The following is a 22,974-nucleotide window of genomic DNA, read 5'->3' on the forward strand; positions in this document are numbered from 1 at the left end:
TTAAATTTGACTTTTGCCGACATACATGTATTCAAATTGAGAATGCAAGAAAGAAACCTGAGCATGAGATATATTAATAAATGATGACGGGTCAAAGAACCTTTTCAAATTCAGGAATGCTTCCATACTTGGTTATATTTTCATTATTTCCAGTACAAAATAGTAATAGGTCGACCAATATCATGAAACAATGGCCGCAATTCTCCCATTCCGACTCCCAACTTTTCTGGTAGGTCAGGGTGGGAGATGCGCGTCGCCGGCCTTGTTCTAGGATTTCCAGAGCCGGTGAACAGTCGCAGGCCAGACCACGCTGGAAACCGGCAGGAAGGCAGGTAAGTCATTTGAATCTTTTAAAAATACATTTTAAATGTCTTTTAAATCTAATTATCAGGAACTTACCGGTCCTGATTGAATCTCCCACCCCGCCAGGAATACTTCATTCCGGCAGGGTTTAGAGTAGCTCCCCACGTACAGGAAACTAGCGGGAGACCCCGCCGGAATGAAGGGGGGGCAATCGGAGCCCCCCCAGGAGGTCGGGCGGCAGGGGAGTGGGCACCCTGGTAGTGCCAGCCTGTGGCCCCTGGCAAAGTGCCCATGCCCAGTGGGCACCTTGGCACTACCCACCAGGCATCGGGCAGTGCCAAGGGGGCAGGGCTTGTGGGCGGGGCCTAGGGGTGATCGGTGGGGGTGGGGTGTCCCGCTGCCACTCTGCATGGCGATCGGTCTGGGATGGAGGGAGGGCAGCGATTGGGACAGGCAGGGGGGAGGGGGGAGAGGGTGGGCCGGCCCGGGAATTGTTGTGGGCCGTGTGGGGGGCTGGAGGGGCAGCACTACGGGGGTCCCGGGCTGGCCAGCGATCGAGCTGGCCAGCAAACGGGAAGACTGACAGATCGGGACCACTGCGCATGCGAAGAGATCCGGAGCTGTCAGACTCCGGTGCGAATAGACCCCACCCTCCTGGATTTTTAATGAGATTCATGATTGGGATCTCTGCATTGCACAGAGTGCAGGGATCGAGTGAGAACTTGAACTGACATAACAGTCGGGATCTCTAACAGTTTTCCCGCCAATTCAGCGCTTCTGGGAGAATCACGGCCAATGTCACTGAACTTGTAAACCACCTTCCATATGACAAGTATTATTTAATCTCAGTGAAAATAAATACAGAAATTGTTAAAAAAGCAAATGGTCAGTCAGTATCTGTAAAAGCTCCTTCTTATTTCAGCAAGACTCGTTATCAAAACCAATTTTCTTTATTTCAGCTGCAGAAATGCCTATTTCCATTCTTTATTTCAAACATGTATAATTTTCTGCCTTTGATAAGATTGGCAAATATTTTCATTACTAGCATGCACCTTTCAGTGAGTTTTTCCCTCATGAACAGCAAGGAGCTGAAGGCCAACTTGTCCTCTATTCCAAGGCAGAATCTGACTTGCACAAATATAGCAGCAAGACCACTTCAGCAAATAACTATTCAAACTAGAAGCTTCTGCTGAAATAAGTAAAAAGCTTTTCTGCATATGCTGTTCCCCATAATTATACCTGAGCCATTCAGAACAAAAATCTTGACCGAGCAGTATTGGAGAGCATTAACAGTATTGAAAGATAGAATCCGATAATCATAGAATCCCTGCAGTGCGGAAGGAGGCCATTTGGCCCATCGAGCCTGCATCTTCTTCAAAATAGCGCTGTCAGGACCTTTATGTCCACCTTAGGGGTCAGACAGGATGGTGTTTTAACAGCACATCCAAAAGATTGGCGTGTCAGCTATGAGCTTTTATGTTCAAGTCCTGACGTGGGACTTGAACCCATGGTTCTGGGACAAGAGTGCTACCAACTGAGCTACAGCTGACACAGTTCAAAAGTACATAGTCAGCAGCTGAAGAGAAGGTTCGGTAGCATTTTGCAGATGCATTTTAATTTGATCCTCAGTTACATACTCGTTGTAGTTGACCTAATCTCTCAGAAAATTTGGGTAAAATCTTTTGGATGAAATGTTAAAATGGGCCCTCAGCTGCCCTCTTAGGTCCATGGCATTCCAAGAAAAGCTGAGGAGTCTCCCAGTATCCTGGCCAATATCTATCCACAGAATCCATAAAATCCCTAGAGTACAGAAGGAGGCCATTTAGCCTATTGAGTCTGCACCAACTCTCCAAAAAGCATCTTAACCAGGCCTACTCCCCTAACCTATCTTCATGATCTCGCACATTTTTACCATCGCTAATCCACTTACCCTACACATCTTGGGATACTAAGGGGCAATTTAGCATGGCCAATCCACCTAACTCGCACATCTTTGAACTGTGGGGGAAAAAAATGGAGCAATTGAGTTTACCCACGCAAACACAGGGAGAACATGCAAATTTCACAGTCACCCAAACTGGAATCGAACTCAGGTCCCTGGCACAGTGAGGCAGCAGTACTAACCACTATGCCACCTCAGCCCTCATCCTCAAAATAGGTTATTTGGTCACTAATCTCAGTGCTGTTGGTGGGGACTTCCTCTGTACAAACTGACTGTTGCATTTTCCCACATCAAAGCAATGACTACACTTCAAAAGCATTTCATTAGCTGTGAGTGGACCTTTTCTGGTGTGTTAACTAACAGTCCTCCCTCAAGGAAGGACTGTTAGCCAACACACCAGAAAAACTCACTGCACTGTTCCAGTGAAGTTCAATGTAAGCTTGAGGAACGGCAACTCATCTTTCAATGAAGCAATATACAGGATTTAGGACTCAACATCAAGTTAATCAAATTCAGATCACAATCTCTGTCCCTGTTTCCCTTTCTTTGCACGTTCTGGATTTTTCCTTTTTTATAGCTTTCGGGCAGTAGCACACCTGATTCAGGCACATATTTTGTTTTTCTTGCCCAACCATCATTCCCTTTGCCCCTGGAAGACACTTCAACCATTCATTCAAGTTCTCCTATCTTTCTACCCTATCTCAGACCTTCCTCTGTCCTTGTCCCATCCACTCCCTTGCTCAAATCCTATTACATTTCTAGCCTTCCCCAGTTCTGATGAAAGTTATTGACCTGAACCGTTAATTGTGCTTCTCTGCCCACAGATGCTGTCTGACCTGCTGAGTGGTTGCAGCATTTTCTGCTTTTATTTCAGATTTTCAGCATCCACATTATTTTGCTTTTCAATCTATAATTTTACTTTTTCTACCTTCCTTATATTACTTATTTCTGCTAAGCTTTAAATCTGAATAACCTTGATGTTGAATAATGTTTGAATAGTTTGGAACATTTCCCTAAGTTGTACCTAGCTTGTGTATGCTGTAACTGAGTCATTTGTTGGTGGGCAACTTCTTTTGTTAAATCTTTATTGTAAGACAGGTGTGGAGGGTTCAGCTTACTGGCCTTTAGCCACAAGTGAAGTACCAATCTTGTCTTGCTTGTCTACATGTAATTTAAACATAGGTGGTGCATTCCCTGAAGCTACAAGGATTGCAGCAACAGACTGAGATTGAAGAACTGGTGCTCTTTCATCATAAGAGGTGAGACCTCCTAGCTTTGACAGCGGTTGAATATGTGTGTTATTTCAGGGCAGCACAGTCGCAGAGTGGTTAGCATTGCTGTCTCACAGCACCAGGGACCCTGGTTCGATTCCAGTCTTGGGTGACTGTCTATGTAGAGTTTGCACATTCTCCCCGTGTCTGCATGGGTTTCCTCCAGGTGCCTCCCGCAGTGCAAAGATGTGCAGGTTAGATGGATTGGCCATGGTAAATGGGCCAAGGGGCAGTTTCAGGATAGTGTCTGGCCATGTCCCTGACCACCCAAGGACTATAATAGCCTCCAAGCCTCCCCCCCGACCCCCCACATCCCCGACCCCCTCCTCCCCCGGTGTGGTCATTATGCCTATCCAGAGTATTCAACAATGGCTGTGAGAAAGTCCTCATTGAGGAACCCTTGGACTTCACTGTCTGAGTCATGCCAGCCTCCAGTAAAGGCATGATGTTCAGGCATAAGAGTTAGAAAAATTCCCCTTAAAAATGCCCTCAGGTTTCTAGAAAGCACTTCAAACTTGAAAAAAAATCTCCTTCAAAAAATGGGGTCAGACAGAAGAAGCAGAACAAAAACCAGTATATAAAATGCATGCATAAAGAACACCTGCTCATAAAATGAAGCACTTCAGAGTGAATAGACCATGAAGTGCTACAAAAACAAAGCAAATCCTCCTTTGAAAATTGAATTGATTTATTATTAACACATGTATTGGGATACAGTGAAAAGTATTCTTTCTTGCGAGCTGTTACAGTCTAAACATACCATTCATAGAGTATATAGGGGAGAAGGAAAGGATAGGGTGCAGAATACAGTGCTGCAGTTACCGCTGGGGTGAGAAGAAAGATCAGCTTAGTGTGTGGTAGGACTATTCAAAAGTCTGATGGCAGCAGGCATTCAGCTATCAAAAGGCTTGTAAAAGTTAATGGAGTGTGAAAGTGCATGTGTAAACAAACAGAGCTAATCCCTCCTTGTGATAGTAAATTGGGCATGAAATTGAATGTGAACAAAGGGTTTCAAAAATTTGCAAGGCAATATTGAGAAGTTGGCAATTGATTGAAATTGACATGCTGAGACAAAGTTCAATGATTTTAAAAGCTACAGAAAGAAGACTAGCCTCATGACCCTCATCCTGGGGAGACCCCCGATCTGAACCCCTTTGCGCACGGGCACCATGGATGTAAGTGTAGTGAAAGTACTCAACTCCTTAATCCCAATTAGTCCATGGCAGCTGGTCCCCACTTTTATGGGCCAGCAGTAATTTGAGCCCACAAGACTTTTTCAGCTGGGGGTGAAGGTGGGTGGGTGGTGGGGGGGAATTGTGGGTGGATAATCGGAGGCTACTGCATTTTACTTTAATCTCAGTAATGAGGAGCATCACAATGTGTTTAACCCAGCACAAATCCCATTTGAGGCCTCTCAGCAAATTCACCAATGGAAGCTATGCCTAGGGTTAATGGGGCTGGTGAATCACCCCATAAATTTATTCCCTATGCACATCAGCCCAGATGTGTGGAACACAATTGATGTGTGAGAGAGAAGTCCAGAATGATCCACCTACTTCTCTGCTCGTTAAATTTGGTATATATCACCTTGTGCTCCTTTGAAGGGACCAACTTTACACTGAGGTTCAGGGTGATTTTCACATAGACCATTGCTGTAAGAGCTATGTCTTATTGTTGAACTTGTCTGTAGGCCTGGCTCCGGATGACAGCATACTGCTATTACTACCTCCACAGTAAACCATAGATAGCAAAGACACATTATCTCAGAGATGAAAAGTGGCTACTTTTTCCTTAGGAAGACAGCATAGAGTGATCTGGTTAGATTGGTTACATGTTATTCTCCCATAACATTTATTAAGTGCCATCATTAAGCTAGCTATTCAGGAATCTGATAATAATTTGGCTATCAAAGCCATTTTCCATTAAATTCAATGGAAAGTAAAATCAAGCAGGCCAATTCACTATCACCCATCCTGTGCTACTGCCAAAGCCAATTTTACCCTCGGTATATTTCAATGAGCTACAATATGATTTTTTTCTTAGGCAGGGAGAAACAAAAGTTACAATATACTTTAAACAAGAAACTGCCCTTTCCACCTCTGGGAAAATAGGCTATTATAAATATATCTGCTGGGATTTTTCCACCCCGCTGAGCTAATCAAGTAGGAAAGCGAGGTGGGAAATATGAGTGAGAGGCCTGTGCCCGATTTCTCGCCTCTGTCGATATTGCCTGCCCCATTCTGCCAGCGTAATCAGTCTCTCACCCGGGAAGGGCGCACACTGATTTAAATATACATTAGCCCATTTTAATGTCATTCGTGAGCCTGGGATGTAATAGTCCAGGCTCACTTAGCTTTCTGACCTCACCGGCAAAGATCATAGATGGTCCTTCACCAAAAGGGGACCAGATGTGATGGCCTCGCTGGTGGGACCGGAGGCCACTGAAGCCCATTTTCTCACCCATTTAACACTTATAGCCTTTGGGGGGAAATTCCAACTGTGATCAAATATAAAGTACTCCCTGTATATTTCAACATGGGAACTTTAGTTACAGGTTTTCAGCAAAAGGACTGGATTAGAGAGTCTCATCTCTAAAACCATATGTGCTCAATACCATTGTGAGAGGTTTACATTGCATCAAGAGCAAGGAAAAGTTAAACGGGGAATTTTCACAGGCAAGGGGAGGTCTGTTTAGGTGTGTGTGGAGAGTTAAATATCCAAAATATGACATTGGGTTGGGATCCCGACATCATGGAATCATAGAATCCCTACTGTGCAGAAGGAGACCATACAGCTCATCGAGTCTGCACCAACGGCAATCCCGGCCAGGCCTTCTCCCCATAACCCCATGTGTTTGCCCTGCTAATCCCCCTGACACAAAGGGGCAATTTAGCATGGCCAATCCACCTAACCCACACATTTTTGGACTGCGAGGAAACCGGAGCACCCAGAGGAACCCCATGCAGACATGGGGAGAATGTGCAAACTCCACACTGATAATCACCCAAGGCCAAAATTGAACCCGGGTACCTGGCGCTGTGAGGCAGTCAGTGCTAACCACTGTACCATCTTGCCATCATTCCACCACCTTCCATGTTTCAGTCAGGCAGTTTAAAGGCAAGCAGGGAAACCCCTTTGGAACAGTTGGGAAGTTAATTCTATGATCCAGACAGGCAATTAGGTGGATTTTTAACCCTGCCTTCTGGTTTTAGCAATCCCTTCACAAACTGTCATCCACATCACTAAGGCAAATGCCCTTCAGTAAAACTGACAGGCTGGAAAGCCTGTGATCAGTGAGACTGAAGATCTCCAGCCACCGCCATGGAAAGGCTGCCCACTAAAAGGCTGCCGCCCTATGCAATCCCTCCCAGAAGCTGCTTGAAAGGTCATTGGCAACTTCTTTGAAGACATTTCACTCACCTTCAGCTGCACTTCCACACTGTCAGCCTTCACAACAGCACGGGAGCAACTTGCTGCAGATCTACCTTGAATCTCTAAGGAAGAGCAAGAGGAGCAACAACACCAGCACCAGCTATTTCTCCTCAGCCACATGCCGCTCTATAGGACAGAAGGGACGTACACAGAGATCTACCTCAAAGGAGATGAGATTTCCTAACATGGGGTCTACAGAGGATCAGCTCTCTTGGCTTGTGTGCCAGGGACCAGGTTCAATTCCCGGCTTGGGTCACTGTCCGTGTGGAGTTCGCATGTTCTCCCCATGTCTGCGTGGGTTTCCTCCGGGTGCTCCGGTTTCCTCTCATGGTCTGAAAGATGTGTTGGTTAGCTGCATTGACCTGAACAGGCGCCGGAGTGTGGCAATTAGGGAAATTTCACAGTAATTTCATTGCAATGTTAATGTAAACCTTACTTGTGACTAATAAATTAACTTTAACTTTCGTGGGCACCAGTGCCCCAGGAGGCCCAGCCTCTCATGGGATGTCACTGCTGACATCTGGAGCTTCCTGGAACAAGAGCGCATTCACAAGCATTGCCAGTGACCATCAAGATCTCTGATGCCTGTCATTGGAGGACATCCCCAACGTCTCTCCCCACGCATCCCCCAACCCCTCTGACCTCTCACCACCATCAACCCCCATCCCCCAATCTCTGCCATTCTCTTCTCCTGCAATAAGAGAAAAGAAAGATTTATGATTGTTAGAAATAGCTCACATGGAGAGAAGGGAAGGACAACCTTTATCAAGAGTGACTGTGAGGCATGGGTACAAGAGGGCAATCGGTTAAGACTGAGTACGAGTGCTTGGCTGTTCAGATGGTATGTGAGGAGGTGTCTGGAAAGATAGGAATGCATGGTGAGTTCTGAGGAGTGCTGTGCAGGAGAATACTGAATAAGGCAGAGTGCCACTCACCGCTCACCCTTCTGAGGTCCTGGATCTTCTTGGTGGTCCACCTCCAAATTGGAGGGACCAGAGTCCTGCTGCTGACTGCCTCGGCCACTTTCATGAATGTCTATTTGGTTTGAGGGACTGGCCTCTTCCTCTCGTATTTGGGAAATATCACTTCACTGCAGCTCCTCTAATCCCGCAGCAGGGTCTCCAGGTTAGAGTGAGAGAACAGGGGAGCAACCTTCCCAGTTTCGGTCCTTTGGCCAGTTTAGGCTGTTTTGGTGAGTGAGTCAAACATTTAACTAATGTTGCGATCTGTGGAGTAGTGGGGCTACATAAACTACTCACTCTTCCCATCCCAAGGGTAACACTGTTGCTGTGTAAGCTCCGAGGACAACCTAACCAACAATGCTGCCCAATTATCAACCCAAACTGGTAGGTCCACAGGCAATGGAGTACTTCAATCTACAGTCTGGTCTGCGTGTGTCCCTCGTTTTGTGATTGATTTCAAATAACCTCAGGGCAACTAGGGTTGGGCACCAAATGCTCCCTTTCCAGTGCTGCCTGGGTCCCAAGAACAATTTTTTAAAAACTATCTTGTCCTCGAAAAACAATGCTCAAATGAAGACATGTGTTGCTTTCTCCATTCTAGATTGCAAACTTCTACTCCTCTTCGAGCAGGCTGGTGAGAGGTCAGTTCACAAAAGGAGACCTGTTTGTACACATATAACCATAGAAACATTAAAACGTACTACGACAGAAGAGAGTAATATCATTGATTCCAAATCCAGTCTTTCCAATGCATATATAAGTCAATTAAAGTTCAGTCTTCTCATTCAGTGTACTGTTAAAATTCAATATTGTTTGCTTCTTAGATGGTCATCAAACGAAGTAAAGTTGGTAAGACGAGGAATGAAATAACCTATGAAAAATGCATATGCTTCTGTTTACCAGGATGTTAAAATTCCTATTCTGAGACAATTGTTTAAATAACTTCTCCTAGGTCACCAATGTTAGCTGCGGACCCTTTATGGCATTGCCTGCTGGATATATAATAATACATCACAGTGCTACTTGTCACCACAGTCTGAGCATGTCCAACGTTCAGTGACGTTAGGAAGAACTAAGATATATCTTGTTCAGTAAAACAGTTCAAACAATTCAATTTGACAGAAAGAGGAAGACTTACCCTTGATAATCAACTCAGCTGCATAGAGGTCCCGCTTGTAAGTCACCTAAGGGGCAGAGAAATGTTGTGATCTTTATCACAGAAGGAAACTCAACAGCCAATATCATCACAGCCTAAAGCTGTTTCTTTAAATCATCAAAGCAAAAAAAGCACAATGCAACTTGGATATCTGATTGTAATGTTAAGCATAAGAATCAAAGCTGGTGGATGTTATTTTGTTTACTTTTGTAAATACTTCAGTGTTTCCTCGGTTAGAATATCTTCATTTTTTGTCAACATTTCACATCAACTTTTGTTTTTCTTCTGACACCAGTTTTTATTCTTATTTTCTCTTGTTATACTCTTTCTTTTAAAATAATAACAATGACTGCACTACAAAAAGTACTTTATTTGTTGTAAAACATTTGAGGCATCCAGCGATCATGAAAAGTGCTACATAAGTTTCTTCTTTTTCTTTCTAAAAGCATCAAGAATCAATAGAATGTGATCAGGGTCAGAAACCCAAGGTGATTTTTCTCTTCAGTACCCAGAGAGGCCAATAAAGGCAATCTCTACTTCCTGGGCTGGTTAACTACTTGAGCACAGATCAGAGATTGACAACTGTAGAAGCTTCACTAGTTATAGGGACAATCTGCGACAATCTGAATAGCTCCATTGTACATCTGTCAAGAAGGAGCCTACTGCTTGATTGATAGTAGTACCAATGAGGGAAGGGTTTTCATCATTTGTCTGATGCATTTCTGGCTGTCAGGGCCTATAGAGAGATTCTGTTCCCTGTGGATGGAAGAAGACGCCTGATCCAGACACCAAATAGGGAGAGTAGGAAGTGGCAGAGGAAATGAGCTGCAACAGTACGGTGCCTCACTCCTGAATCCAATGGGCAGAATCTTCCAGCAGCAAGAAGCTTTGGCCCGAGGTCAAACATCAGTTTCTCGACTGTGGGATGAACTGTTGGAATTTTGTTTTTCGGAACTTTAAAGGTGGGTCAAAGGTGGGTCGAGCCTCCCGGTGAACAATGCCGAGAATCCCCTTTTGCATGCACGAGCATGTCTCACATCCTCACTAAACCGGGAAGAGGCTACCCCTCCAAATCTAATCCCCAGCAATGAGAAATTAGAATGTTCACTTTTACAACTGTACACAAGTGGTGTGCAGCTGGCGATTCTCACTTCTTCCGGTCACTGTCTGTGTGGAGTTTGCATGTTCTCCCCGTGTCTGCGTGGGTTTCCTCCAGGTGCTCCGGTATCCTCCCACAGTCCAAAGACGTGCTGGTTAGGTGGATTGGCCATGTTTAGATTCTCCCTCAGTGTAACCGAACAGGCGCTGAAGTGTGGCGACGAGAGGATTTTCACAGTAGCTTCATTGCAGTGTTGATGTAAGCCTACCTGTGACTAATAAATAAACTTTACTTTGATTAAGGTGAGTAGATGCTGCTTTGGCCTTCTTGGGCACAACTCACAACGGATTCACATCAAGTACCGATAGGTCAAGCTGCACTAAAGCTGGGCGCAAGAGGCAGGCGAAAGGTGTAGATGGGCTAGGGTGGCATGGAAGCTAGACATGGGAATGAGAGGGTGCAACAACTTGGGATGGAGAGAAAAATCTTTTGTGTTGGGTCTAGGAATTCCTGTGGCTGAGCTGAGGAGTGGCTTTTTGGGCAAGGATAGTTGGGGAGAGATGATCCAAGAGAGCAGAGTCTGTGCTGCCGATGGTGGGTTCCTGGGTGTAGAACTGAGGGTACTGGGCAGTGAAGGGAACAGTCACGGTCAAAGAGAGGAGTGGGATGCGGTAAGGTGGCAGGTCCAGGATGATAGTCATCATCAGATGGGTGAAGATTTCATGGTGGGGGGGGGGGGTCAGAAAAACAGATTCGGGGGGGGGGGGGGGCGGGTGGTCAGAAAAACAGATTCAATGGTGGTTCAACTAACAGGAGGGGTAAGGGTCAGGGTGGACATGGGCACGTTAATTCTGTCTGCACTTAGAAGAGGAAAAGTATGAGGAGGTGGATGATAAAGCATTCAGAATAAAAAGGGGAGTTTCAAGGGTGACAGAGGGGATAGGAATGGTGATATTGGCTGGGTCAAGAGTGATGGGGGGGCAAATTGATGGGTGATGGGAGAGGGTACAAGGTTGTGGAGCAAGTCTGAAAATTAATAAGCACCATTGTTCGAGTAACAACAATGCAACACATTTGATGTAAAACTGCAATACCTTGAAGTGAGAGGAGGGTCTTTTTGGACAGATGGAGTTCAAGGTCAGCATAATTGATCGACTAAAGGGACACCCTAATAACCATAAGGCAAGTGGGTGACAATTTTGCACAGTTGTGATCTCTGCTCGATGTCGGAGCCCACACGGCAACAGATTTGTTCCCAACTCATGGGCCTCAATCTCGAGATGGCAGCAAGTGAGGGGTCTTCGAATTCCCCACAATGTGGTTGCACACGTTTTTCAGCCTCAAAGCCTTGGAGGGAATTGTATTCCAGTGACGCTGAAGGTCACCGCTGCCTTAAATTTGTCAGTGGCCCCTTGCAGGGCTCCATTGGGCACCTGTATGGAGTCTTCTAGTCAGCGACACACAAGTGTACCTGAGAGATGACGGATGCTTTGTTCGGAAGAGTGTACCAATTTGTCCAATTCCCTTGGATCAGAATAGCCAGGTTGCAAAAGTGATGGGATTTGCAGCAATCGCAGCTTTCCCACAAGGGCAAGATGCAATCAACTGCACACATGTAGCTCTGAGAGCTCCCTGACAATAGGGCATGCCTGCACACTAAACTGGACATGTAAGTTCACTTGTAGGAGGGGTGGGATGCCCCAATGCCAGTGAGAATGAATGGGTGTGGCTGGATCACACATGTCTTTGTGGTGTGGGGAACAGATGACCTGGACATTTAGTGATGTAGGGGAAATAAGATTGACCCTCCTGGGTCAAAGGTTGGGGGTGTTCCTCATGTCTGCGGGGGGGGGGGTCACAATGTCCATGTGGGGGGAACCCTCAACTTAACTTTGAGAAGATCTCTGAGGAGCAGGTCTTGTTGATATCTTTAGGTCCCCATTCCAAAAAAAAATTCTAAGTATGGGAGAATTCAGTGCGAATCTTCCCAGCCCCAAAACAATTTCCAAGTGAGGTTGAATTGCTAAATTGCCCCAAACCACCCAGCAGGAATATCACTGGTTTCCCACTGAGGACAACACTTAGAAACCTTTCGGGAGAATTCTGCCCATTGTGTTATGTTAGTATCACTTCAGCCATTTAATATATTCCAGCTCAGCGCTATTACTGGCCATGCTATGGGGCTAAAATTCAGTCTGCATTACCAGCACTTTTCATACCAAGCCTGATTTTCATAAAAACCAATGGAAAAGAGAATTGGGTGGAGTATAAAATGGGCTGCCTGTGCACTTTTGCCCCTTTATGCTACTCCCCAAGATGAAGTTCAGTTGAAATTTCTTTTTGTGGAGTGCTTTTATGTGTTTTCCCATCCCCTTTCCCCTCTGCTCTGTTCAATTTGAATGCAGTTCATCTGTGATATCTTTCAGTTTTGTCAAAAGGCCACAGCAGTGAGGTAATGTTGGCTTTATTCCGCACTTCATGCAATACTTCCAACTACAGCATCAAGAGCGAGGAAGGAAGCAGTCAGTATAATAGGGCACAAAATGACAGGGCCAGCTGCAGATATATTCCCTTTAGAACTCAAGTCAATCTTTCAAATAAAAATGTAGCAAATCTCAACATACAATTCTGTCTTAAATGCGAGCAAATGATGTATTATATGTTCATACTCTTAAACGACCTGAATATAAAATAATACATGTCGTAATTAGGATGACTGCAGACCAATGAACTAGATTGAAGTTTACCTAATATTCACATGCAATACTCTGACTCTTCCCATTAATAATAAATAAAAGAGGTTCAATTCCAGAACTTAATCTCAGTACCATATACATTTCCTTTACATTTTTAACTGCAAGATCCCCCACCAAGAAATAAAACATAACATTTTAAAATGACAATCTGAGATTTTATTCTGTGACATATATTTCATTAACGTGTTTAAAAGTTTGGGCTGGATTTTATGGCCTCACTCGACCTGAGACCGGAAAATCCCGCCCGAGGTTTACGTCCTTTCCCATTGTCCACTCCTCGCCCGCACTGATTCCCATGGCGGGCGGGATGGTAGAATTCCAGCACATGTTTCAATTCTCAGATACAACTATGTGGCAACTGAAGTCACAAAAAGAGATCATTTGTCTTATTGTGTCTGCACTGGCTCTATGCTAGTGTAATCCAAAACTAATCTAACTGCCCTGCTTTTTGTATTTTCTTTGACCTCAAATGTTTATGTATTCTCCTCTTGCAAAATGCAATGACCTGTGTCTCAACCACTCCCTGTAGAAAAGCATGCCATCCTCCAATAACCTCTGTGCAAAAAGACTTCTCCAACTTCTTATTCTCTCTATCGCAGTACATTGACGAGCCTGCAACACTAATTTCCCAAACATAAGAAATATCTGATCTTCATTCATTCATTTCATTATGAGGAACTAAAACCCCACACTGTATATTTTTACAAAATATATATAAAAACGCTCACTGATATTTCTAAATTTTTTAAACTAAGAAAACATCCTTAAAGTGGCAGAAACAAAGGATGGAAATTTCCCCAAAACTGGCAAGAAAACCAGTGTGATTCATGCCGGCCTGGCTGGCGCGAATGAGATCGTGATCTTAACTACTTCGTTCTTTGTGAAGACGGGGAGCATCTTGTTCTGAGAGGGGTGGGGCCTAAACACGCCGGCAAGACAGCTTCACAGAGATCGGGCGCCGTTTTTAACGGCTGTCTCGATCATAAAGTGAAATTGAAGATCCCCTCTCCCCCCATGCACATCAGGATCCTCCGCACATTGAAGGCATATTTCCCCACCACCCTCCTCAACAGAGATTATTGGCAATGGGGCATTGGGGCCCTCCCAGTGAGTCCCCCTTCATGCCATCCCCATACATCATCCTCCTCAAGCCCCACCCCTTCAGGCTCTATCCCTCAGACCCCATCCCACTCAGGCCCCACCCCCTTTGCACTGCCCCCCTAGCAGCCTGGTAGTATCAACCGGGCAGTGGCAGGCACTGCCATGTTGACACTGCCAGGTGGGCACTGCCCAGCCATGTTCCCGACCACCCGAGGGATTCAATGGCCTCCGCGCCCCCACAGCGTGGCCATCACACCTTGTCTCCATTTTTGGAGACCAGTAGTGATTCTTGCCTGGTTCCAGCTGCACCTGAGGGTCATAGAATCCCGGGAGCAAGGAGAATCCGGCTTGAAATTGACAAAGCATATTTAAATGAGGGCGAGAACCAGATTAAAAACGGGTGCAGGGGGCGAGGTGAATCCCAATGGGGGTTCTTGCCAGTGCTAAATGCGTTAGACTGCTTCCCCACAATAATCCGACCCCACGCAGGCCCAGCGCAATCTGCGCTGGACACGATGCAGCCGCAAAATTGTGGCTAATGTTTGTGATCCCAAAACTAAAGCAGCCACCTGAAGAAAACTCTCATCTCATTATCTATGAGGAGCTGAGGAGCCACTAAAGAACCCCTCCTTCCTCCTCACCACCTCCATGGACTGTACAGCCCAACATCAAAGTTTCAAAGAGAGTTATACAAAGACCATCTGCATCTAATAACCCAGGCTGGCCCAGGAGTTCATCCTATCTTAAGTTTCCTGTGGTGTCACTAATAGAAAATTGGATCGCACCAAAACTGAGGGGATTGGGAAATACAGCACTGCTCAGAGTGAAACAAATCAAAAACGTCTTTCTTTTTATGGATGGGTGGTGAGTGGAGAAACCTGTGCTATTTAGATTAAACCCCATCCCATTTTTAACACCTGTGCAGGCAGCATGGTGGCACAGTGGTTAGAACTCACAGCACGAGAAACCCAGGTTCGATTCCGGCCTCGAATCACTGTCTGTGTGGAGTTTACATATGCTCCGTGTGTCTGCGTGGGTTTCCTCCAGGTGTATCGCTTCCTCCCACGGTCCAAAGATGTGCGGGTTAGGTTGATTGGCCATGCTAAATTGACCCTAGTGTCAGAGGGATTAGCAGTGTAAACAAGTGGGGTTACAGGAATGGGACCTGTGTGGGATTGTGGTCGATGGGCCGAATGGCGTTCTTCTGCACTGTAAGGATTCTATGAATAGGTTCCAACAATAATTTTGAGAATGTAGGTTATGGGTGGCTATTTTACCATTTTAATTCTAAGTGCTGGGCGGACTTGAAACTGGGAGTGTTTCAGATCCGACTTTTAGACCCGTTCTCAGGTGCCCCCATACGCACTCTGCCTGAAAAAATATCAGCAATTTCGAATTGTGCTGCAGCAGCCAGTGGGTGAGGCTGAATGCGTCCAAATCCTGCAACTCCGATCAGCGCCTCCAACTGCGCATGTGCAGAAAAAAAATGATAGAATGCGGCTCCCCGCCACATTAAATTTCCAGAGTTAATTGTTGAATTTTACTGCCTCGCCCGCCCGCCCGAGGCCAATGGAGAATGCCGTTCTGCGAACCTCACCCACACCGATTCCAGGGTGGGCGTGCCGGTAAAATTCCGGCCAATATCTGTAATCCGTTCTGATGAAAGCTCACAACCTGAAATGTTCACTCTGTGGGCAGGATTTTATGGCCTCGCTCAACCAGAGACTGGAAAATTCCGCCTGAGGTTAATGGAGGGCTTCCCACTGTCCATCCCTCGTCCGTTTCTATTCTCATGGTGGGCGGGGCAGTAGAATTCCGGCGTGTTTCTCTCTTCACTCATGCTGCCAGACCTGATGAGTATTTTCAGTCTTTTATTAAGTTTCTAGTCCTGGCCAAATTTACACCATGGTCACAATCCTATTTTTCTGACCATAATGCTTCCAGCAAAGCATGATATTTAAACTTGAATATTTCCCACCTACCTTCCACAGATCAGGTGGCCCTTCAATGAGCTTGGCAGAAGTGCCACAATACTTCAGAGCTAAATGAAGACACTCTGTCCCATATTCAAAATCATAATCAGTGCACTGAAAGATAAAATATAAAGACAAATCAAACCATATGGATCATCAAGGGAATATTTTATTAAATCATTCACCACAGTATGGTTGAATTTAAAATACAGATGGAGCATGAGAAGGTAAAATCCAATACCAGTGTCTTGTGCTTAAACAAAGGAGACTACAAAGGGATGAGGGAGCCGTTGGCTAAGGTAGACTGGGAGCAAAAACTTTATGGTGAGACAATTGAGGAACAGTGGAGGACTTTCAAAGCGATCTTTCACAGTGCTCAGCAAACTTATATACCAGTGATAAGTAAGAACTGTAGAAAAAGAGATAATCAGCCATGGATATCTAAGGAAATAAAGGAGGGTATCAAATTGAAAGAAAATGCATACAAAGTGGCAAAGAGTAGTGGGAACCTAGAGGATTGGGAAATCTTTAAAGGTCAACTGAAAGCCACGAAAAAAGCTATAAAGAAAAGAAAGATGGATTATGAGAGTAAACTAGCTCAGAATATAAAAACAGATAGCAAACGTTTTTACAAATATATAAAATGAAAAAGAGTGGCGAAAGTAAACATTGGTCCTTTAGAGGACGAGAAGGGGGATGTAATAACTGGAAATGAGAAAATGGCTGAAGCATTGAACAGGTATTTTGTGTCGGTCTTCACAGTGCAAGACACAAATAACATGCCAAAAATTGATGACAGGAAGGCTATGGCAGGTGAGGACCTAGAAACTATCATTGTCACGAAAGAGGTAGTGTTGGGCAAGTTAATGGGGCTAAAGGTAGACAAGTCTCCAAGTCCTCATGGAATGCATCCCAGAGTACTAAAAGAGATGGCGGGAGAAATAGCAAATGCACTAGTGGTAATTTACCAAAATTCACTGGACTCTGGGGTGGTTCTCGCAGATTGGAAAACAGCAAATGTGACGCCTCTGCTTAAAAAAGGAGGTAGACAAAAAGCGGGTAACTATAGGCCAGTTAGCTTAACTTCTGTAACAGGGAAAATGCTTGAATCTATCAAGGAAGAAATAGCGAGACATCCGGATATAAATTGTCCCATTGGTAAGACGCAGCATGGGTTCATGAAGGGAAGGTCATGTTTGACTAGTTTGGTGGAATTCTTTGAGAACATCACATATGCAGTGGACAATGGGGAACCTATGGATGTGGTGTATCTGGATTTCCAGAAGGCATTTGACAAGGTGTCTCACCAAAGACTGCTACATAAGATAAAGGTGCACGGTGTTACGGGTAATGTGTTAGCATGGATAGAGGATTGGTTAACTAACAGAAAGCAAAGAGTGGGGGTAAATGGGTGTTTTTCTGGTTGGCGATCAGTGACTAGTGGTGTGCCTCAGGGATCAGCGTTCGGACTGCAATTGTTTACGATTTACACGGATGATTTGGAATTGGGGACCAAATGTAGTGTGTCAAAATTTGCAGATGACACTAAGCTGAGTGGCAGAGCAAAGTGTGCAGAGGATGCTGAAAGTCTGCAAATGGATATAGACAGTCTAAGTGAGTGGCAAGGGTCTGGCAGTTGGAGTACAATGTTGGTAAATGTGAGGTCATCCATTTTGGTAGGAATAACAGCAAAATGGACTATTATTTAAATGGTAAAAAATTGCAGCATGCTGCTGTGCAGAGGGACCTGGGTGTCCTTGTGCAAGAATCACAAGGAGTTGGTTTGCAGGTGCAGCAGGTAATTAAGAAGGCAAATGGAATTTTGTCCTTCATTGCTAGAGGGATGGAGTTTAAAAACAGCGAGATTATGTTGCAGCTGTATAAAGTGCTAGTGAGGCCACACCTGGAGTACTGTGTACAGTTTTGGTCTCCTTACTTGAGAAAGGATATACTGGCACTGGAGGGGGTGCAGAGGAGATTCACTGGGTTAATTCCGGAGTTGAGAGGGTTGGCTTATGAGGAGAGACTGAGTAGACTGGGGCTATACTCATTGGAATTCAGAAGAAGAGGGGAGATCTTATAGAAACATATAAGATTGTGAAGAGAATATATAAGATAGAAGCCGGAAAGTTGTTTCTACTGGCAGGTGAAACTAGAACTAGGGGGCATGGCTCTGAGTTGAGGAGGAATTTCTTCACATAAAGGGTTGTGAATCTGTGGAATTCCCTGCCCAGTGAAGCAGTTGAGGCTACCTCATTGAATGTTTTTAAGGCAAGGATAGATAAATTTTTGAACAAGGAATTAAGGGTTATGGTGAGTGGAGCCGAGTTCACGAAAAGATCAGCCATGATCTTACTGAATGACGGAGCAGGCTCAAGGGGCCAGATGGCCTACTCCTGCTCCTAGTTCTTATGTCCTTATTATCACAGACAAAAAGCAGCCATGAGGAACTGTGATGATACAATTTTGAAGTTTCAACTTAAAATGTTTTTGACTAAGATAAATATTTATAATATGCTGACTATGTCAGAGACAGAAATGAAGATATATTATGATAAGTTACTCTATCTCCTTAAATAAATCTCCCTATCTTCAATTCTGCATGGCAAATTCAGATATTCACTGTTTTTAAGTAAAAGAGTTTTAAGTTTCATGAAGAGGATAATGTGAAGGTGATTTGATTTATAGAAACTATGATGAAATCCAGTCTTAATTCAGGATAAGCAATAAATCCTTGGAATGAATACAAAAAGCTTGATGATAATACTGAACTCTCTGGGCTCCCCAGTGTCAGATTTGGTGGGTAACCAAAAGATGCACTGGGGAATCCCTCTCGGAACAACCCAGGTAAGCATTGGCACAGCAATTGCCCAGAAGTCCTAACTTTCTTCAACCCAACCATGGTGTCCAAATCCCGCACTCCTCCCTCCCAATGTCCTCTCCCTTCCTCTCATGTCTGACTCCCCCACACTCCCCAACACCTGGCATCCCCCATGGCTTCCATTCCTCCAGACCCCCAAACCCTATCAACTTACCTTCTCCCTGGCCTGTCACGTTCAATCAGAGCTTTAAACTTACCTGCTTTTCAGCAGATAGTAAAAAAAGGGGACATGACCTCCTTCACTCCGACTCTCTTCAACTTCAATGTTGGGCTTTGGAGACTGTTGCGTTGCCTGGATCTGACCCGGCCTGAGCCAGAAGGTTGAGCAAACAGGCATGGAAGATATTTGGCACAGGGTAAGTGGGTACAGAGTGACAATCCGATGCTGACTGCCACTCTTAGAAAGTTAGAGCCCATGCTATTTTTGAAGCTGAAGATACACAGCAAGCTATGCAAGAGGCAGGTAATTGAAGGTAGATGAAGCTAGTACAACTGAATATTGGAATGGGCGAATAACAGGCGACTAATGTCATTCTGGCCCATTTTCTCTTCCTCACAAGACAAATTTCTATCTCACTATCAGTAATGCTCCCACTTTGTCTCTTTCCTCCACCCAGCCAACCCATGTCCGATAGCTTGGAATGTTAATAACACTGCAGGAGTTCCTCAGGGCAGTATCCTAAGCCCGGTTGCAGCTGCTTAATGAATGACCCTCCCTCCATCATTAGGTCAGAAGTGGGGGTGTTCACAGATGATTGCACAATGCTCAGCGCCATTCATAGCTCCTCAGATACTGAAGCAGCCTTTGTCAGCATGCAGTAGGATCTGGACATCATTCAGGCTTAGGTTGATCAGTGGCAAGTAAAATGCACCCTATGCTAGACTCAAACATTGACATCTTCTACAAGAGGGAATCTAACCATCTTCCCTTGTGAGTCAACAATTTTATCATCATCAAGTCCCCCACTATTAACGTCTGGGGTCACCACTGACCAGAAACTTGACTGGAACAGCCATATAAATACTGTGGCCACAAGAGCAGGTCAAAGACTGGAAATTCTGCAGCGAGTCATCCTCTGACTCCCTGTCAACCATCTCCAAGGCACATGTCAGGAAAATGTGCAATGTTCTCTGCTTGCCTGCATGGGTGAAGCTTTAATAACACTCACAATGTCAACTCCATGCAGGGCTAAAGGAGCCCACCTGACTGGCAATCCATTCATCACCTTAAACATTCACCATGATCTACAAGATACACTGCAGCAGCTCAGCAGAACTTCTCCAATAGCACCTTCCAAACCCACAACATCTACCACCTGGATGAACAAGGGCAGAGGCATATAAATTCCCCACAAATCAGACACATCTGTAACTTGGAAGTAAATTGCCATTACTTTATCATCATTGAATAGAAATCCTGAACTCGTCGAGTTGGTTGATCAGCCATGATCATAATGAATGGCGGCACAGGCTCGAAGGGCCAAATGGCCTCCTCCTACTCCAATCTTCTATATTTCTATGTTTCTAACTCCCAAATAACAATGCTATAGTTGTACCTGCACCACACAATTGCAACAGTTCAAGAATGCAGCTCACCACAGCTTTCTCAAGGCTGATTAGGGATGGGTAATGAGCCTTGCCAACGTCACCCACATCGCATGAATTAATTAACAAACCCTCTTAGAATTTGTTAGCAACAAAACTCAAAGTTGGAGAATGTTTCAAAATTCAACCTTTGTTGTGAATTACAATGAAGAAAGACATCCTGGGCTGAATTTTGCTTCAGGCAAGCAAGTCCCACTGCCAGGACCAAAAACCCAGGTCAAAGCCCATGCAGGCAGATATCAGCACCATGGGGGCAATTTTACTAGCAGCGGCCAACTAAAAGGCCACCAGCTAGATCACTGTCCAATTGAGGATGGCGCCTGCCTCTCTGTGCTATTGCAGCATAATTCTCAGGATGCATAACCATTCAGGAGCAAAATCATTGGAATATTTTTCTTTAGCTTAGCACAATTATTGAATGAATTTGAAAAACCTTATTGAGAGAAATCTTTGTTGAGTGTTCTTCTAAACAAGGAGGCTGGCTGTGTGTATGTGAGACAGATAAAATGAGACTTTAAGTTCCCTTAACTTTATAAAATGCCGAAACCTGATTGAGGGAGATAAATATAGGGAATGAGAAAGAGGGAGAGAGATAGAGGCTGAAATTTTAACGGCCCTTTTGTTGACAGATGAGAGGGCTTATAAAATGGCATGGAAAAGCATTGGGTGGAAAGCACAAAATCTTCCCAATACAATGAGATATTCCTGGAAACAGGAATGGCAGCAGTGAAGCTGCCTGTCGACTGACAGTGGGCAGTCAATTTATTCAATTAACTGGCCAATTAATGGCCACATTTTGCCACTGCCAGCACTTATACACATCAAAATGACCCCTGCCATGTGAGGAGACCCACCAGATTCATTGAGCAGCCGAGGGAGGGGTGGGCTTTCCTTCCTGGTTGTTCAATGACCCATGGAGGGATTCCTCAGCAAGATATTTCTCCAATTGCCAGTCCCTTTCTGCCTGGACCGAGCACGTTAAAAAAGTTCCTTACCTACCCTTCAAGGGTACCTCAACGTGGATGTGTTCTCAACTTTTCCGTGCAACCTTAACAGTGATCACTTTTATCCTTGACACTGTCGAGCTACCAGTGCTCTGGTTATGATCCCCTATTCTTGAAATAATTGTGAAAAATAACTGAGAAAAAACTGCGAAAGAAAAATATTCCAATGATTTTGCTACTGATCAGACTGCCAAATATAAATTCAAATCACACCATCACAGCTCAAGAATCCCACTGCTATCAGGACCTGTGCCCTGTGAACTATCCCACTCAGCTCTAGGCCCACCTGCCCTCTTCGGTTGCGACGTTGCGCTGAAGAGTTCCTGCCAAATAGGCCTCCGGCCTGAGAATCAGGCTGCCTCTGAGAAGCAAATAGAATAAAATTTAAAGGAGCCCTGGTGTTAAAAACTGCAGGATAATTGGGAAACCAATTCTTCCAGCTTTCCGGATCTCAAAACAGTGTGAATCCATGCCTTTGGCCAAATATCTTAGCCAATATTTTACTCATCAACAAGTTAAATTCTTTCTCATTAGGCAGCCATGGAACTGGCCTTGATTCCATATACTTTACATACTTGTGTCATGGGCCTAGCTTGGATTCTGATCATTATTTTCCTTTTATGTTTGGCTGCCCAATGTGCTAACCTTAATGATTGGGAAGGTAGGAGCCATCCTGACTAATTGAAATTCTTGTGACTCCATTACTGTGATCCCTTGGTTACATATCAATGTGGAATGCTGCAGTAAATTGGAGAGGGAAGGAAATGGAAAAGGGGGTCAATCATTTATACATCCCTCTCCAAGGTTGGGGAATCAGGTAGGCCTCACCATTCCGGATTGTATTTTAAGGGAAGAAACAGGTTCCAAGGGGTATGTAACCTGAAAGGACAAGAACAACAGATGCATGGGAACACCACCATCTGCAAGATCCCCTCCAAGCCACACACTTTCCTGACTTGAACCTTTTCTTCACTGTCTCTGGGTCAAAATCCAGAGCAACCTCCCGACAGCACTGTGGGTGTACCTACATCACATGGACTGGTGTCATTCAAGAAGGTGGCAAAAGGCAATTTGGAGTGGACAATAAAAACTGGCAGAGCCAGTGATGGCCCCATCCTGTGAACAAATCAGCAAGAAAATGTTTCTGGTTAAATTTAAGTTATTCAAAGTCAACATTGTTCTTTATGGTATAAAAGTGAAAATGGGTATAGGATTAATGATTAATCATGTGTTAGTAGGAGCTGGATTTCTATCTGAAATTAGATCTATAAATTACACACTCTCTCTAGTTAAAAGGCAGCTCTGTTTCCAATGTTCTTTTTGTTTGCTTTCCACACCCACAGACTTTTCTTTAAGTCACGACGACACATCACAGCCATCATTCAAGAAAGTGACAGTTACATTTTATGGTCTCTAAAGGTTTCAGTTACCTGAAATAATAGAGCTGCTACCTTTATAATAAAAGGCATATTATTTAATCTAATCTCAA

The 22,974-nt window shown here is 44.6% G+C and overlaps 1 protein-coding gene across 2 annotated transcripts in view; it reads right to left on the minus strand.

The window, feature by feature from the left end:
* Positions 1-22,974, minus strand: part of crppa (CDP-L-ribitol pyrophosphorylase A) — a 325,901-nt gene that overhangs the window by 216,757 nt on the left and 86,170 nt on the right. For both annotated transcript variants that reach the window (XM_078228170.1, XM_078228178.1), the window contains exons 4-5: positions 16,005-16,109; positions 9,049-9,094 (exon numbers count right to left, since the gene is read on the minus strand). In XM_078228170.1, coding sequence (XP_078084296.1) covers positions 9,049-9,094; positions 16,005-16,109 — 151 coding nt within the window. The remainder of the gene's footprint in view (positions 1-9,048; positions 9,095-16,004; positions 16,110-22,974) is intronic.

The sequence above is a fragment of the Mustelus asterias genome, chromosome 2 (genome assembly GCF_964213995.1).
Source record: "Mustelus asterias chromosome 2, sMusAst1.hap1.1, whole genome shotgun sequence".
NCBI classification, from domain to species: Eukaryota; Metazoa; Chordata; class Chondrichthyes; order Carcharhiniformes; family Triakidae; genus Mustelus; species Mustelus asterias.